Source organism: Meles meles, chromosome 11, assembly GCF_922984935.1.
Source record: "Meles meles chromosome 11, mMelMel3.1 paternal haplotype, whole genome shotgun sequence".
NCBI classification, from domain to species: Eukaryota; Metazoa; Chordata; class Mammalia; order Carnivora; family Mustelidae; genus Meles; species Meles meles.
In genome coordinates, this window is record NC_060076.1 from 7843157 (window position 1) to 7861139 (window position 17983).

A 17983-nucleotide genomic window follows, 5' to 3' on the forward strand; every position below is an offset into this window, starting at 1 on the left:
TAGCGGACAAATCAGTGGTATTTAACAAACGTTCATGGACATGGGATATTGACATGCGTTCATTGACGTGAACGTCCAAAAAGGCTATCCCTGTTTCTATTCCCACCAGAAGTATCAGAGAGGGCCTATTATCTGTCCTCCTACTGAGCATTGTCACTTAGAAATATCTCTGTCGGGGGGCACCTGGGTGGCTCAGTGGGTTAAAGCCTCTGTCTTCAGCTCCGGTCATGATCTCAGGGTCCTGGGATCCGGCCCCACATCGGGCTCTCTTCTCAGCAGGGACCCTGCTTCCCTCTCTCTCTGCCTGCCTCTCTGCCTACTTGTGATCTCTCTCTGTCAAATAAATAAAATCTTTAAAAAATATATATATATCTCTGTCGGGGAGCCTGGGTGGTATCATCAGGTAAGCATCTGACTCTTGGTTTTGGCTCAGGTCGTGATGTTGGGGTTGTGAGATCGAGCCCCACTCTGGGCTCCATTCTTAGCGTGGAGTCTGCTTGAGAGTCAATTTCCATCTCCCTCTGCCCCTCCCGCTCATGCTTGCTCTTTCTCTCTCTCTCAAATTAATAAATAAATCTTTTTAAAAGAAAAGGTGTCGGGGTGCCTGGGTGGCTCAGTGGGTTAAAGCCTCTGCCTTCAGCTCAGGTCATGATCCCAGGGTCCTGGGATCGAGCCCCATGTTGGGCTCTCTGCCTGTCAGGGAGCCTGCTTCCTTCCTCTCTCTGCCTGCCTCTCTGCCTACTTGTGATCTCTCTCTGTCAAATAAATAAATAAAATCCTTAAAAAAAAAAAAAGGTGTCAATCTGGTGAGGGGGGGAAAAAAAGAAAGAAAAAAAATCTCTTAATGTATTTTTATGAGCTTCATTGAGTTGTAAGTGAGGTTGCCCCCTTACCTGGCGCGCCCCTTCCCCCCGGGGCCAGCCTTGGGGTCCTCAGAGAGGCGCTGGATGCTTGACTTTCTCGCCCTGGCATCATAAATCAGCAGAAAGGGCCTCATGGCAGTGCTGTGACCCAAAGGGCCACCACCCTGAGCAGGGACGGCTGGGGACGGCCTGCTATACCTGTCACTGCTAGTTGATCTCGCTGTCCCGGGCTTCGGGCCTCCTTGGCTTTCTTCTAATTGCTTCCGGGCTTTTGATTTGGGCTTTGGTGCTCCTTCTGACCTGGGTCCAGCTTCATCAGAGAGGCCTGGATTAGAGGGGAGAAGCACAGGTCAGGGGGTTATTACCTAACACTGGGCTGCCTGGGAGATAGAAAATGTCCTTTTATTTTTTTTTCTTGGTTGGCTACTGGTGCATTATTGGGTTAGAGTCAGGAAGCGTTGATAAAGTACATATTTTAAAGTAATTGGTTTTCTTGTAGGCAGAAGGGTTTTTTTGTTGTTGTTGTTTTGTTTTGTTTTCCTGATCCTAAAGAATATATGCATAGGAAGGGAGGGAGGGAAGAAGGAAACTCAGAATGGTCTAGAGGAGGAGAGAAAATCTATGATCCTACCACTGGAGACAATAATTCTCCAACTGCGAGGCTCAATTTCAGAAAAGCGCAGTGGTTTGTAAAACAGCAGCCTGCAGATCGCGCTTTCGTAGGAAACAGTGGGTTAAAATAGCAACATGCATACTTTGAGAGCACAACGGAAGGCACTGACTTCTCAGACTGACCCGCTCTGGCGGAGTCAAAGCCTCTGCCCATCAGGTGGCCGGCCTCCCTGCCCCAGGGGTCAGGAAGCGTGACTGCAGGCCAGGCGTGCCCTAAGGTGATCTGTCCTCGCAGTTTAGGCCTTGCAGGTCCCAGTTAAGTTTCAAACCAGCTCTTACTGGTTTAGCACATCACTTCCTTTTTCTTCAGTTTATTTTCACCATTCGGAACAATAGTCTTTCTAGCGGTCTCGCCTCCGCACAACTATCACGGTGCTTCGTGCTTTTCCCGTCTGCTCTCTCATCAGTGTTACGGAGAGAGAAAGTTCTACCAAATATCTCACGTCTGCACCATGCCTACAGACCTGCCCGCACGTCTCTGGGCTTTGAGAAGTCGCAACTGAACTGTACCACGAATACCAAAAACATGGTGAATTTAAACTTTCAAATATCTCACGTTATCTGAGAACTGCATGTTGTAAATCCTTCTAGACACTTTTGAGGAAATCCTACATATACAGATACTTATATTTTAAGAAATTGCATCAGACTAGATCTACTGTGTTGTAAACTGCCTTTTCCACTCTTAACCTGATATGGGCAGCCTTCCACACCAATAAATACAGACTGACACATCGTTGTTGGGGGTAGACTGTATATTATGCCTAGGTGTAGCTGCACTATAGTGGGTTTATAAATCCCTTGTTAAAGGGGAAGTTTCTTTTTTAACTCATTGTTTTCGAGGATGATTAACATCCAAAGATGAAACCAGCTGGCCTACTTATAAGCAGCAAAAAAACAAAAACAGCCCGCTATTACCCAGCAATTCCCTGCGTGTCCTGCTGGCTATTTCTTTGATCTCCATGCGGGACAGGGACAGGGAGTGAGTGACGGGAATGGCGGCGATGCCCAGGCCGATGGCCGTGGGAGGGGTGACAGCCTTGGAGACCAGAGGCGACTTTAGAGGTCGTTCGATGCTTCTGCCCACAAGGTTTCTGAGCGGAATCTTGTACAGATTTTTGGACGGGGTTTCACCTGAAATACGATTGAGAGAAGAACATGAGAACTCTAAGCCAAGTCTCTACTATATATGAGGGTGATTTCCGGTTCCTCAACCCAGGGAGCAGGAAAGAAGAATTATGCTGCATGCTGACCTCTCAGACCCCATTAGGGGCAACAGAGGGATGGTGCCTGATGGCTTTGGTTTTAAGGGCACCGTTTTCACAGGTACATGGTGAAAAATGCCCCTGCTACTGGCTCCACGTGCCCCAGCCACCAGGACAAGAGACAGCGGCAGCACACAGAAGCACCCTGCCTGCTTGGGACTCCAGGTGCTTCCAGGGACAGGAGGAGTAATGGCTGATGTGATGAGCGGCCAGGAAAAGCGCAGTGCTCAGAGCCAAGTGGTAACCACAGCAAAGGTCTTTGGGATTCGTGAGCAGAGGCAGATGGAATGAAAGCTGAGTGCTCTGTAGGATTTAGGATTCTATCCTTTTGGCTATAAAAACCTACCAGATCATTGACATCCCTGAAGGAAAAACACCTTTGCTGTGGCAAGTTAGAATTTCTAGCCCTCAACTCCCTTCTCCCCATGGAAACAATTCTTTTCATAATGGGCTTTTTTGTTGTTGTTGTTATCATGAATTTCTTAAGAATGCAACCATGCATTCAGAATACAAGGCATTCTGACTTCGTTAGGCAGTAATCACATGTTGGTATTTGAGAACGAACTAGAGAAATCAGAATGGAGGGACTCCAGGGTGGCTCAGTCCATTCAGCATCTGCCTTTGGCCCATGATTCCAGGGTCCTGGGACGGAGCCCCGTGTTGGGCTCCCCACACAGCGGTAAGTCTTTCTCCCTCTGCCTCTGACCTTCTGCCTGCTTATGCATGTGCACGCGCTCTCTCTCGCTCTCAAATAAATAAAACTCTTGAAAAAAGAAACCAGAGTAGCTTGGAAATATCTATTAATGAGACAGTAAAAATTGCACTTCACCTTCCCCCAGGGAAGAAGGAAACACTGGAGTATCTCGGCCTGGGGGCGTCTGCGGAGAATTATGGGCACTGGCCCCCTTGGAGCTACCTCCGGACGAGACCTCGTTCACAGCAGTGGTTGCTGTGAAGTAAATATCCGACTAGAATGAAAGAGAAAGCATTAGGGAGCTGCGTGGCTTAGCGGCCCCGCACCCATGGCCCTCCTGTCATCACCACAAAGCCCGCAACCTTTCTTGGCTCAGCTGCTCTGTCCTTGGGGTGTGCAGTATGGTAACGCGCCTGGGCATGGGGCTTCCAGAGCAAAAGTCCCGTGCTGCCACCCCAGACCCTGCCTGGGTATCCAGTCCCCCACACTTTCCCCTATTTGCTTGTTGATTCACAACAGAAAAGAGTCCATTTCCCAAGCCAGTGCACACCTGCCTAACAGGAATGTCAGGCCCGCCGCAGTGTCAGACCTGGAAACTATCTGGGGTTCAGTCGGGTCCACTTACAGATGGGGACACGGACCTTTCATTCACTGGTTCAGCAAACACTCATGCACAAGGGCCCTGTGCTGGCTCTGGCGGGAACAGCAGGGGGCGGGGCTGGAGCCACCTTGTAACTGACAAAAATTAACTGGAGCCGCCTTGTAACTGTAGAAATCCATAAGTGCCGATTTTCAGGGATTTTGCAAGTGAAACACAGCCATTATTAAACTTAAATAAATAACAGTAAAAACAAAGGTCATGTCAGAATTTGACATGTAAATGTCAGAATTTGACCATTCCTCATTCTTTGACTATGTTTACCATGATCCATGCTCTTGATTTACATCACCTTTCACACTGGGAGCTGGACGTCCTAATGGCGGAACTATTTACACCATGGACATTGGCAGATGCTACCGACCAGAGCTTGGTTTGTTGTTTTGTTGAGCGTCTGGGCTTAATGGGATGGAGACAATTTCTAATAGTGAAGACTGAAAGCAGAAGTGTGTTGAGGCTAGTGTCAAAATTGAAAGACGTTTTGGTTTAATGATCGGTTAGTAGGAGAGTGAGAAATAGTTTAATAGTAGATCATGTATCAGATTTCATGAAAGCAAGCTTATTGGAAAGAGAATTAATGTACTGAGCTATAACTCCCAGCTGTAAAATCTGGGTATACCCGTATCCACAGTTAGCAAAAAAAATTGATGAAAAGTATTTTTGTGAGAACCAACTGGCTTAATGGATTTCGAGGTTAAAAAACACTGTATATTTTATTATTTGTAAATCATAAGCTATTTTAATTTTTCTATCAGCAAATTTATAACCAACTGAGGTATACCTACGTATGTTTACACACACACACACACACACACACACACACACACACACACTCTGACTTCCAGGCCCCAGAGGGCTGGCGTTTCAATCTTCACCAGTACACCACTGGCGCTGTGTTAGTCCTCAAGTCCCGGAACTGTCAGTGCAGGAGGGGAGGCAGTCAGATAGGCAGTCGCCCACCCCCAAAGAGGACGCATGTCAGGATGGATGGAGAAGGCACCGCAGGGGCTGAGCAGGGGGGCCACCCGGGTCTGTCAGGGACAGGGCAGACTGTGTAGGGCTGACGCGGGAGGGGCTAGGACAAGACCTCCTGGCTTGTGTGCCAGTGACAAGAGCACCTTGGGAAGTCATCTCTGTTCCTATGTCCCTTGGTTTTGCTCAAACTCCTTTTCTCGACATGGACCCGCTGGGTGGCCATATCTCACGGGCCACAAAACTCAAGGTATCACGGAAGGTGGCAAAGGAAAAACTGCCGCTTTTCTGGACTCAGGCTGTCCCTCGGGGCAGTGGGGACCCCTGACCTAACCCAGGCTGCTGCTGGCACATTCCTCTCTTCAGCCCAGAGCTCTGCAACTACGACCAGCACCGAGTGACACCCTAACAAAACCATTTGGAAGCCTGCGGGGGGGGGGCACACACGAAAACCCAGCAGGGGTTTGCTGTGGACATTCTCACTCCAGTACACAAGGGGACTAACCTGATGAGACAGTGTCCACGCCCTCCCAGAGCTCAGGGGCTCCAGGCTCCCAGAGACCCTCGGACGTGCTACTCACCCTGGAGGCCACGAGCTGCAGCTGTGGCACGACCGCCGTGTGGACCAGGTTCCCGTTGACCACCAGGCGGATCTCCATGGAGTCGGTGGTGAAGGCCAGGAGGTACGGGAAAGCACATACTGTAAGGTAATGGGGTGCATCAGCTGCCAGCCCACTGGCTTGTGGCCCTGGAGGTGCCGGACCATCCCATAGTCACCCTCACTGCTCTGGAAACTTCCATCTCCCCTCCTCCTCTGGCTGCTTCTCTCCTTCCTCCCCTGGCATGTCCCCCGATTCTAAGAAAGCCTCACTCCTGAGACAGCCTCTTCTTAGTTGCCAAGCTTCTGCTTCAAGTTGGCGAGTGCTGCCTCTGTTTCTCCTTGTCCCCTTTCCACTGGGGTCTCAAAGCCTGGTCTCCTGGAGGCTCACCCGCCCAAGACCCGAGAGACACTCTCCCTTCTCGTCCAGTCTGGCTTGTCACCTGCTCCCCTCTGGCAGATGCCACCGTGGCCTGACCCCCTGCCTTTCCCAGGTCTTCAGGCCCTGTCCCTTGCTCCCTTCTCCCCTGTGCTCCTCTTGCCATGTATGCCTGGGCCGGGGCTGTGTCTCCTTCCTCGCTGTCCCTCACAGGGGGCCGTGGCGTCAATGGGTTTGTTATTTGTTAAAGGTCAGCCCCTCTTCTTGAAATTGTTTTTATGACACTGACTTCCAGGCCCCACAACCACCCTGGTTGCTCTGGGACGTCACCTGTGGCCTCTCGCCGGGCTACTCCATGCTCCTTCACACGAGCTTACTCTCTGCTTGCTCTCTCCTTGGGGAACCTTCCACTCCCTTGGCTTTACCCATGCCTCCAGCCTTGTTCTCTCAAGGGACCTCCAGCACTGGGGCTCAAAACCTGAAAGCAATTTTCACCCCTTCCCTTTGTTTTGGGGTTTTTTTTGGGGGGGGGCACATCTTATCTGTCACCAAAGCCTGACTGGTCTGATCCCTCCATTATCTGGATTGGATCATCTGTTCTCATGTCAAGACTCTCGAATGTTCACCTATCAGGCATATTTGTTCTTGGGGGGAAAGAATACTAACTCGAACATTCCTGGTTCTGAGCCGACTCTCACCAGGCAGATGCCCAGCTGTGGATCCCGAACCCCAGATGGGAAGCCCTACCACTCACTCCCTAATATTTCAGTGACAGGCAAAGTACCTGTGTTTCTGTGATTCTAGAACTTCAAGCTTTAAAACACGTTAGAAGGGTGCAGAATGCATTGTGCTTCTCCACCGAGTCAGCTGGCATTTTTAGGGCTGGAGGTCTTGCTCTTGGATTGTAAAAAAAAAAAAAGGGAAGCAAAGCCCAGGAATGAAATGATAACTGAAGATCCCAAGTCCTAAAAACTGGGATTTCATGGCTCTCAAATGCTCACATGCTCACAACTGGGAGACACAGGGGACAGCAACAGTCCCCACAAAGAATTAAAAAGGAAAAAGAAGGGGCACCTGGGTGGCTCTGCCTTCAGCTCAGGTCATGATCCCAGGGTCCTGGGATCCAGCCCCGCATCGGGCTCTCTGCTCCGCAGGGAGCCTGCTTCCCTTCCTCTCTCTGCCTTCCTCTCTCTGCCTGCCTCTCTGCCTACTTGTGGTCTCTGTCTGTCAAATAAATAAATAAAACCTTTAAAAAAAAAAAAAGGAAAAAGAACACTCTGAGTTCTCATCAGACTCGAGTTACTCATGGCAATCTAGAAATAAGCCAGCGAGTTCGCTTACACGGGACCGAACAGGTCAGGCGGGTCTATGCAGGGGAAGCGCAAAAACGATCAAGGTTTTTCTTACCAATCGCGTAAGGAGCCTGGTTCCAACAGAACTGGAAATCTGACGCAGAGGGTTGAACCAAAAAAGAGCCCCCATTAAATGGGCAAACCTTTTTATAGATGCAACTGTCTGCAACAAAACAATAGCGACTCATTTTTTGTGAGAGACAATGCAGAGAGCTGGTCATTAGCTAAATGAAGACACGGGCAACCCGCAGAGGGTCCCGTCTGCTAGGTCTGCACGCGGAGCTGGTCCTAGCACTGCCCCGCGGGTGCGGCCAAGTTCACAGCCAGGAGGTGGGCGGGGCCGCGGCTGCCACCCTGGGAGGGTTTACCACGTGCCAGGCACTGAGCTTTCAACATGTCAGCTTCTGAACAACCTTCTGAAGGAGATGCCGTTATGATGCTCAATTTACAGATGAGAAAACAGAGGCCGGGAGAGGTGACACAGCCCGAGTGTGCCAAGTACTGTAAGTACCACATGGGGGAGCAGGGTTTGGACACAGGTGCGCTTGATTGCAGAGAAGGGACCGTTGATAGAGCCCCCCACCGGATGGAGGAGGCCCTCCTGCGAGGCAGATCATGTTCTGAGCCTCACTTGGCAGGATGAGTGTGGTGGGCAACTTTTACTCCCTGCCACCTCCCCCCGCCCCCGCCATATTTTTTAAAGGAAAACTCCAAGCCATATGCCTGTGTCACGTTGGGCAACACAAGCCAGAATGAGATTAGGGCCAGGTTGAACAGCTGCTCTGTTCCTGGCCTGCTCTGAGCTCTCATCCTAAGCCCAGGTGGTTCCGATCCTCTCCGAGTGAGAAGGTCCATCTAGAAGCAAAGGGTCCTGTTATTCCAGAAGCCCATCATGTTTTAGCCATACGGTTTTATTTTTAAAATTATTTTAAAAAACAGTTCGATGGAGCTATAACTCACATATAAAATTCATCCCCTCTAAGCGTACAATTCAATGTAGTTGAGTAAATTTGCAGAGTTGTACAATGTCACAATCTAATTTTATCATTTTTTCATGACCCTAAAAAGAAACCTCAGGCTAGTTAAGCACTCACTCCCTTCCCTGCTCACAACAGAATGCTGTGTGCCCCGCTGCAGGAGGGCGGGGGCTGGAACAGCGCGGCTGCTGGTCAGGGTCCACCTGGGACCAAGCAGGAGACCCTCCCAGCAGCTGCCATGGCCCAGATGAGGAGCCCGCCCTGTCAAATCTGTATGGAGAGTCCTGCCCCATCCGGGCTTAGGGACTCCTTTCAAGTGACCACTAGGCTTACAAAGCAATAGCCTTACATAGTTTAACGAAGAGAGTGAGTCCTTAGGAGAGGAAAGATGAGCCAAAGTCAGTGCTGTCTTGTTTTTGCTACAGTGGACTCACTAGGGGAGAGAAAGGTACCTCCAGTCTCAGTCGAAGCCCTCGCTCCCAGAGCAGACAGCCGCGCAGGAAGGGTGGCCCCTCACGGCTGAGGCGAGGCTCCGGCCGTTCCGTGATGCAGGTGCGGCTGGTCCCCCCCTTCCCCTTGGGCCCATCTGCTCTTGGTCTCAGGGCTCCACCCTCGTTTGCCCTTCTCTGCCAGGTCTATCCCCACAGCCCGCAAGCATGCTGCCTTCTTCCACCTTCTAGAAAGCAACTGTTCTTCCTCCTCTGTGACCTCTCTTCCTTCTTTCCTGAACCCTCCCTTCTCTTCCCCACCCCCAAGGAGAACTCTCTGGAAGGCTCTTCTGGACTCCTGTCTCTACTTGCTCGTACAGTCCCTCGCATCCTATGCGGTGGGCTTTGCTCCATTGCTTCCCAGGCACACCTACTTTCTCATCAAGGTTTCCCGAGGACCTCCACCTCCCCTCCGCCCCCATTCCCTACTTAAACTGCTGTCTTTCGGGGGATTTCCTTCCCTCGGATGGCTCCTCAGTCTGCTGGTTCCTCCCATCCCTCTCCCCACTTCCCAGCTTCCGGTGACTCCGTGTCACTCACATGTGAATGGCTCCCGAATGTGGATCTCCCACGGGCACTCTCCCTTGGCCCCCCCCCCCCCCCGTCTACATGGGGAGGCGCTGACCTGTCCAGACCCAACTCTTGATCTTTCCTCCCCCAAACTTGCTAGTCCTGGTTTCCCACATCTCAGCCAATGGTATTCTCCATTCATCCAGTTGCTCAAGTCCCAAACTGCAGCCTCCCTTCTCTCCTCCTGGCATGCCACGCTGGATTTATGAACCGATGACCTTGGTCCTTATATTTCACATATGTCTAGGTCTGACCCCGTCTCTGCACCTCCATTGCCGGGTGCTGGTGCAAGTCACTGTCATCTCTCATCACACGGGTGCAGTCACCTGGTAGGTGAACGGCCTTACCTACTTCCGTGAAGTTCTCCACACCGCCGCCCGACTGGCCCGTGGCCCCCCTCATACCTAGGTCCCATCCTGTCGCCCCTTTGCTCAAAAGCCGCCAGCAGCTCACCGGCTAAGTGGTCCTTCACCTCCCAGGCCGTCCCCGAAATCCCATCCTCTTAAGAGAGCATTGCCATCCACTCACCCACACTCATGCTGCTGTGGCCACACAGGTCATCTTGGGGTCACCTTGAAATACTAGAATATTCTCTCCTCAAGGTCTTTACATACCCCTTCTTGACTCCCTCGGTCTTCTGAGTGCCCCATCCAAGGAGGCCTTCCTCCTCTGCCTTCCCTAAATGGAGACCCGCACTCCCCACTCTTGCCTGCCTCTGGCCCATCTCCCTGCTTTATGTCCACAGCACGTACTGCCATTCAACATACTAGAAACTTTTCTTATTTATCCTGTTAACTGGCTATCTGCCCCCTTGAAAAATGTACACTCAGAGAGGGAGGGATGTGTGTTATCATTTAGTCACTGCGGAAACACGAGGTGCTTAGTAAATACTTGTAGAATGAGTGAAGTACTCTACCCTCGCTGTCCCCGCTCAGGAAGGACACCGCAGTGATGTGTTCCTCAAGGCCCGGGCCCCTTACACACATCTCCTCTCTATCCCTTTTTGGCAGCCCAGCTCCCGCCGGGGGACAGCAGACTGCTGGTGGATTTGAGGGGGTCTGGGCAGGAGGAGACCTGCGCTCGTGGAGAACAGAGCGCACTGGATGGCAGGGGACGCTGCGTACGTGCCTTGGGAGCTCAGCCTGTCCCAGAATGGAGCTGCCAATGAGAAACAGTCACCTGGGCATGGATGAGGTGACCGAGACTGTACTTCAGAGGCCCCTCTGTTCCCCTTTCCAAGTGAATCAGCCCCCAGGGACTCCGATAAGACCCCAGAGAAGTAGAGGGCTCTCCCTCCCAATAACTAATACTGGTGGTTTCTGCACCCGAGGACAGGGGCTCTAACTCAGACCGAACTGGTTTAGAAAAGTAACCAGAGCATGTTTCTCGGGCCTCAGAGCTGTAAAGCACATTCACCCCCAGAAGTGCTGGCGTCCGTGCCTGGCCGTCCCCTAAGCTGTGAGCTCACTGCCGTCCCTGGCAGTGCCTTGCACGGTTGCGTCTCCAGAATCTAGCATGTGCCCGACAGAGAAGGTTGTCTGTTGGGGTTTGAAAAGGGCAGCCTGAATGGGGGACCTGGGGTGAGGGGCAGGAGTCTAAAATGTTGGGGCACAGGAGGGAGCTAGGAGGCCATGACCTTGACTCCTTGGACCTTCCCCATCCCGCAGGGTGACAGATACTACTTCTAATTTTAAAATAAAATTTAAAACAAGTTTTACAAGAGAAGTCCCCTTTCTGCACATAGAAGAGTCTATGGAGGTCACAAATCAAACTGGATGCTGATTGACGCTCTGACGAATCTGGGATTAAAGGAGGAAGTAACCGTCTCGCTGTGCCGGACAATGCGTCATGGGTACACACAGAATCTTGTCTAACCTTCACAGCAGACGTGAGAGGTAGGTTCTGTGTTCTTCACATTACCCATCTGGAAGTTAAGACTTAGGTTAAATGTGGTCACACGGAGAATCAATGGTACTTGAAAATAAGTACTTATACCAATAAGTACCATCGATTCTCATGTGAGCGTTTCTAGTTTCCCCGTGTAATTAACTTTAAAACACCATCGGAAAACAGAGTTCACCTTAGTACTGAAATGTATTATTTGCATTAAAGGTGAATCATTATTGCATGCTAAGGTCACGGCCAAATTTTCTTTTTCTTTTTTTAAGTAAAGACTGACTCCGATATTCAAGATAGAGATTAATTACAAGGAACTAAAATTCTTGCTATATTGAACTACTTATACTTTTCCCGCCTGAAACTGATCTTGCAAATATACTTTTCTCTAAGAACATACAACTGGAAGTTATAATTTCTATTATAAAATATTTTCATCTTTAACTTATCTGAGAGAAAAGTCTCTTTATATGAAACTCTGAGTTTATAAAAGTTGCTTTTTTACTTTTTAAAAAAATGAAAATGGAAAAGAAACGGATGAAAATCAGCTGCAAACCTTGGGGGGGGAAGTGAGATTATTCTGTAGCACCTTCCTGACAATGGCCTTCAGGGCACAGGCGTGTGGACCAAAGTGGGCAAGCCCAGCGTGCCCTGTGTCGGGGGGCATGGCTTACAGAAGTGGCCTGGGTGACTGGGGAAAACCAGCTGGTTCTCTGGGCTTGTTCACTGGGGACCTGCCCACCTGCTGGGGGAAGGAGGGAGATGGAAGAGGAAAACCAGATTCCTGACCCGGAGAAAGAAAAGCAAGCGGCACAGTTTGGGAAAGATGGGGGCAGAATTGGGGATCTCTGGGATTCCCAAGGTCTTGACCCAAGTAGCATCTAAACACACAGAACTGGGGTGCCTGTGTGACTCAGCTGTGAAGTGTCTGCCTTCAGCTCAGGTCATGATCCCACAATCCTGGGATCGAGCCCGTATCTCCTGCTTCTCCCTCTCCCACTCCCCCTGCTTATGTTCCCTCTCTCACTGTCTCTCTCTGACAAATAAATAAAAAAATCTTAAAAAACAAAACACAGAGCTTATTACCTTCTGATGCATCGGTGAGTCTAGGAAAACAGACAGACAGACACACACACACACACACACACACACCAATCCTATCCGAGATGAAAACCAGAGCCCGAAGCAGGAGACCAGCAAAGCCGGGGGAAGTGGAAGTCCCTGGGCTCCCCAAGCTAGAAAGTCCTCTTGAACAACATCTGTCATGGCGCTGGGCCCCTGCCGCCCGCGGGATCGCTGCCTGCTCGGGTCCATGAGCTTCTAGTTTGGTATGGAAAGGATATCGTCCATGTTTGCTTCTGTGTTCCTTCCCTTTCCGGTTTCAGACTAATCATCCCATTGTGATAACCTGCTCTATCTTTCTGTTCTGATCTTCTCTCCCACCTAAAATCCCTCCCATCCTTTCAAGTGGCTAAAAGGAAAAAAAAAATCGACATCAATTTGTAGAGCATCCCACCCCAAGCTTTTCTTCCGGGTTTTCAATAAAGTGGAAAGACTACACGGGAAAGAGATGAAAGAAAGAGATAAAGAGATCTTACAGAAGTGACCTGCCTGCTTCACTGGGCACTGTAACCCGGGAGCTGGGGCAGCAGGAGCCATGGGGCCCAGGAACCCCACTGGAGCGTGGGCAGCGAGCTCTGTTCCTGGCGCTTTGCCTGTCGGCCTCCTCACCACTGGGCTATCAAATCTTGCATCTCAAAAGATGATTTTTAGGGGCACCTGGGTGGCTCAGTGTGTTAAGCCTCTGCCTTCAGCTCAGGTCATGATCCCAGGGTCCTGGGATCGAGCCCCGCTTCGGGCTCTCTGCTCAGCAGGGAGACTGCTTCCCCTCTTCCCTCTCTGCCTGCCTCTCTGCCACTTGTGATTTTTGTCAAATAAATAAATTAAATTAAAAAAAAAGATGATTTTTACCAAACAAATTCCTCAGCTGGTAATTAGCTCTCCCAGACTTATTAATCAAAGATTAATCAAAATATCAGCCCCATGTGTATGGAAATCGATAACAATTCTAGGTTGGAAAGAATATTTTATTGCTTTGGTTACACTGGGCAGGCTTAGCCAGGAAAATATCTTACGACTTTTAGCCTTAAAAGGATCCCTTTTATTGTAGTATCATATTAGCTTTTGAAATGCTGAAGATCCTTGAGGACTCTCTCTGATGCATTTGATCTGGTCTGCCTGGAACCCATCCTGCCACGGGCCCCAGGCCAATGCAGGTGCGGCCGGATATGCCAGGCGGGGGCTGATTTCATTAACAGCCTGGAAACAGCCAAGAGTAAAAGAGTCACTGTGGTTAAAATTTGGGGTGCTGGGGCCAAGAGGGCCCCAACCGTGAACCCTGGCTCTGCTGTTCTATAGCTGCACAATCCTGAGAAAGGCAGTTCACCTCTCCGGGCCTCAGGGATCTTATCTCTGAAGCTCAAGTAGTAACAGGATGAGAATTCAGTGAAACAGTCAGCGCCTGGCACGCGGTAAGGGCTCCCTAAACGGAAGCGACCGCCAGCACCCCGCAACCTGGAGATGGTACCACAGGCAGGCCCATCTCGCCAAGAGGGCTGGGAGATCCAGGCCGGAATGCCATGTTTAGACGCTCCCTGGAGTGCGGTTAAGGTCACAGGAGCAAGGCCCCACGCAGATCTAGGTCTGGTTTCCTTTAAACTACCCGGGGGAACAGCAGTTGGTTTAGCAACTTACAGTTGTAGCACAAGAGCAGCCCGGCTTCTCCGTCTTCGCACACATCAATAGCCGCCACAAAATTAACCTGAAACGATAAAGGCAGTGGTGGGCGGGCTGGAGGACACTGTCAAAGTCTTTCTCAAGTTCAAGGCTTTGGCAGGGCGGGCCTCGGCTCTCAGATGCTGTGGGGTCACTGCCACCTCAGGGGGCCATGATTGTAACACACAGAACCGTCTCCCCTGCCTTTCCCCACTGGGACTTTGTCACCGTCTTTTCTACCCATCGAGGAGCTCTCGGGAGACAGCCTTCTCCACTTTCTCTGTTACGGGGACTCCATTTGGGTAAGGCGCTCTGGTTCCCAAAGCTTCCTTGCAGGGGGAGTTCGACCCTGGGGAGTGTGTGGCATTCCTCCCGCTTCACAGATGAGGGAGGTGAGACTTGTGAGTCCGTGCCCCTGCTCAGACTTGACCTAGACCTCCGGCTCTTCACTACCTTACCCGCTCTCACACCTCAGCGAGTGGGCAGGCAGTCGCACAATCTCAGAACCCCGGGGCCAGGTCTTTGCTTCTATTCTCCCGCGCTCCTGCACCTGGAGGGAGGCAGCAGGACACAGTTCCGTCTTCTGTTCCTAGTTCCGGGCAACCTCGCCTCCCTGGGCTGCGGTGAATGGTTTGACAAGACAGTGCTCAGCCTGGGGGTGCTTAGGTCTCTGGAGTTTCAAACCCCGGGTCTCTACACAGCCCCTGCTCCTTTCACTCCCTCGTGGGCCTCCACCCGTAGTCTGCCCCACCCCCAATGACTCGGGGTCTACTCTGCTTGGGCTTGAAGATTTCCTTCTGCCCCAAACTGGAGACCTCTGGCCAAGGCTCACCTCTGCCCAGCTCTCTGCGAGCCCTGACATGCGACATCTCCTCCCTTCTGCCCGTGGCCCACTTCGGGTTATGCTTCCGCATCTTGGCTCGTCCCTCGTTCAGAAAAACACTCATCTTTCTAGCTCCTCACTTTATTCTGAGCTCAAAATCCCTCTTTCTCCCCGCTCAGGCACACACTCTCCTCAGAGCTACTGTTCTCGTTTCCAAGTTCTCAACCCAACAGATTCTACACCCCAGTTCCTGAGAGGTAGGAGGCGGAACAGGGCAGTGGGCAGGAGCATGGACTTGGAGCAGGCAGACCCGAGTGAACAGCCTGTCTACACCACTGTCTGCCTCTGTGGCTCATGGCAAATGAGCGCAACCTCTGGGCTCGGGTCTTTGCCTGTAAAACGGGTGTAAGACGGTAACTTGGCCAGACTGTAATGAGAACCCCACAGACGAGGCCAAGGGTTTCGAGGAGGGCCTGACGCTGCCCGGTCAGCACTATGATCATCCTCCTCTCGCACATGACTAGTTTCCTCCTAATCTTCTTCCTTTTTGTGAGCAGGGCTAGCCCTGATGTCTGGGGGCCCCCCCGCCAACTCCCCCAAGCCCAGCAGTCTCCTTTTCAGGGGCTCTCGGGTGTCTTGTGTGGGCCTGTGGCCGCCCCAGCCAAGGCCTGACCGCCCCAGGCAGGAGCGTGGGCCTGTGCCCCTCAGCTCGCCTCTCTAGGCCTTTCTAGAGCTGATGCTGCCCAGGTCCGCCTGGGCTGGCCACACTCCGTAAGGGGCATTCCTCCCACTTCACCTAGCACGGGGCCTCTGCCTTGGCTCCGGCTTCCCTTTGACGGAACCCCTGTCCCCTCCCTTCCCTCATCATCTGACACTGTCCTAGGCGCATTCAGCACACAGAAATGAATAAGGCAGGGTTCCGCCCCTCGAGAAAAAAAACCAGAAAAGCTTATAAATACCTAAAACAAGGTACATGCCACAAGCGAGAGCTGTGGGTGCTTTTGGGGAGGGGGTGACAGGCCGACTGCGAGGCGCAGAGGTCAGTTGTCAACTGTGGGAACACGAAGTCTTGGGATCAAATTCCAGATAATTCCTCCCCTGCTCTATATCGTACCCTTCTGTTTGAATGATCTGCATAGTGTGTGTCGCTGTCTGATATTCACTTATTTGTCTGTTTATCAGCGTCTCCTCCCCGCGACCCCCCCCGTAGAACAGAAGCTTCGTGAACGGCGGCCGCACCCGTGCTGTTTGCCATCACCCGCTCAGCATCTGCCCTGGGCCTGGCACGTGGCGGGAGCAGAATGAACCCTCAGTGGATGCATGACCGAATAAAGGAAATCCTAGCTCTGTCACTTTGGAGGTGTGTGCCCTTAGGCCACCTGTTCAGCCTCGCAGAGCCTCAGTTTCTCCATTTGTAGCAGAGACAGGAAGGACATCGCCCCTACGGCAGCTGAGGGTTCCATGAGGCCACTTACGGAAGCACCCAGCGCAGTCTGCTACTCGGAAAATGCTCAGTAAATGTCAGCTGACACCACGACCTGGCTGTGGGACGGGCAACGGCCGAGTCTGTGACTCGAAGGAGCAGCCTTTGAACTCTCGGGTCCCGGAGGGAACATTCCTGTCCCAACCGCTTTGCCTTAGAATCAGTTCCTCCTCTGGTGTCCCAGCACTTGTCAGTTGGATGACACTTATCCCAGTCAGAGGGAGGACAGGAGGGGCCGAGTGCTTTGTAGCCTGGCCCTTTGTAGCCTGTCCCCCATCATGCGTTGGGTCGTGGCTGTGGAGGCCACAGTATGCCTCCCGAGTCGGAGAACCTGTGTTCAAGTCCTGTCTCTGCTCCTTACTAGCTGTGTGGTTTTTGGGTAAATAAGCAGCTACGCCTTTCTGAGTCTCAGTTTCCTTTTCTGCAAAACCGGGAAGTGAACAGTGCATGCCCCACAGTTGCTGGGCAGATGTCGTGAGATAGTGCTTATGAGGTGCCCTGGCATGGGGCCAGACATAGAAGTGATCCTTCAGCGGTGGCCGTGTTTCTTCTCACTTTGGGAGGGTCACTGGAGTGGGAAAGCCAGAATGGGACGGCCTGTGTATTTAGAGGTAGAACCTGTACAGGTGCTTGGGGTGGGGGAGGGAGAGACGCGCAGCCATCCCGGGAGTAGAGCAAGTTCAGGCAGAAGTGGACCAAGGTCTGCACACAGCGGCAGTAGACACCAGGGAAGTCGCTGGCATGTGGGGGTCTATGAGGGGGTCCCAGGACCATGCCGACTGGCGGACGAGCACGGCTGTGTGCAGAGATTCAGGCTGCGGGGCAGGCAATGGCAAAGCTCTGGTTTGTAACAAGCCAAGTCTGCACCCCACCTTCCCCAGCTGAAAGTGGGAGCCATTGCTAGGTCAGTGTCCGAACTTGCCATGTGATTTTGGGCTGAGCTTCCCACTGAGACCCACTGGGTCCTGGGCAGATAGATGGTCAGGATGGGGACTGAGGTCCGGCATCTACGCCAGAGATCTAGACCTCGTCACCAGGTCTGCAGTTCCTTCCAGAGGAGACCTTTGTTTTGGGAAGGAGGCCAACCCTGGCTGTTGGAGCTGGGGCAGCAGGTCACAGTAGGCCTGTTGGCATAATGAACTTGATGTTGACTTTCAGTTTGCTGTTTCGATGCTTCTTAAACAAGTCCTCTTTTGACCTAGGATTCTCTGAGACCCTCAGGTGGGGTTGAGGGCTGACACGGGAATTGAATGGGCATGGTCGAGAAGAGAGGAGGAGTGGAGCTGAGAAACTAGACCAGGAAATCCACACTGAACCATCCTGAAATGCCCAATGACTTAGGGGGAGGTTGGCCTCTCTTTCTCCTGCCTCCATTGCACCAGGGCTTGGGCTGCAGGGAGCACCTTGGTAAAAAGCTGGGCCTGGGGGTGCCTGGGTGGCTCAGTCAGTTAAGAGTCTGCCTTCAGTTCCGGTTCTGATTCCGGAGTCCAGGGATCGAGCCTCACATGGGGCTCCCTG

The 17983-nt window shown here is 51.8% G+C and overlaps 1 protein-coding gene across 6 annotated transcripts in view; it reads right to left on the reverse strand.

Annotated features, from left to right (window-relative positions):
• GARNL3 (GTPase activating Rap/RanGAP domain like 3) overlaps nt 1–17983 on the reverse strand; it is a 146637-nt gene that overhangs the window by 2862 nt on the left and 125792 nt on the right. For all 6 annotated transcript variants that reach the window (XM_046022178.1, XM_046022175.1, XM_046022174.1 and 3 more), the window contains 6 exons: nt 14139–14205; nt 7509–7616; nt 5706–5824; nt 3630–3768; nt 2454–2669; nt 1062–1188 (listed from right to left, as the gene is read on the reverse strand). In XM_046022178.1, the coding sequence (XP_045878134.1) occupies nt 1062–1188; nt 2454–2669; nt 3630–3768; nt 5706–5824; nt 7509–7616; nt 14139–14205 (776 nt within the window). The remainder of the gene's footprint in view (nt 1–1061; nt 1189–2453; nt 2670–3629; nt 3769–5705; nt 5825–7508; nt 7617–14138; nt 14206–17983) is intronic.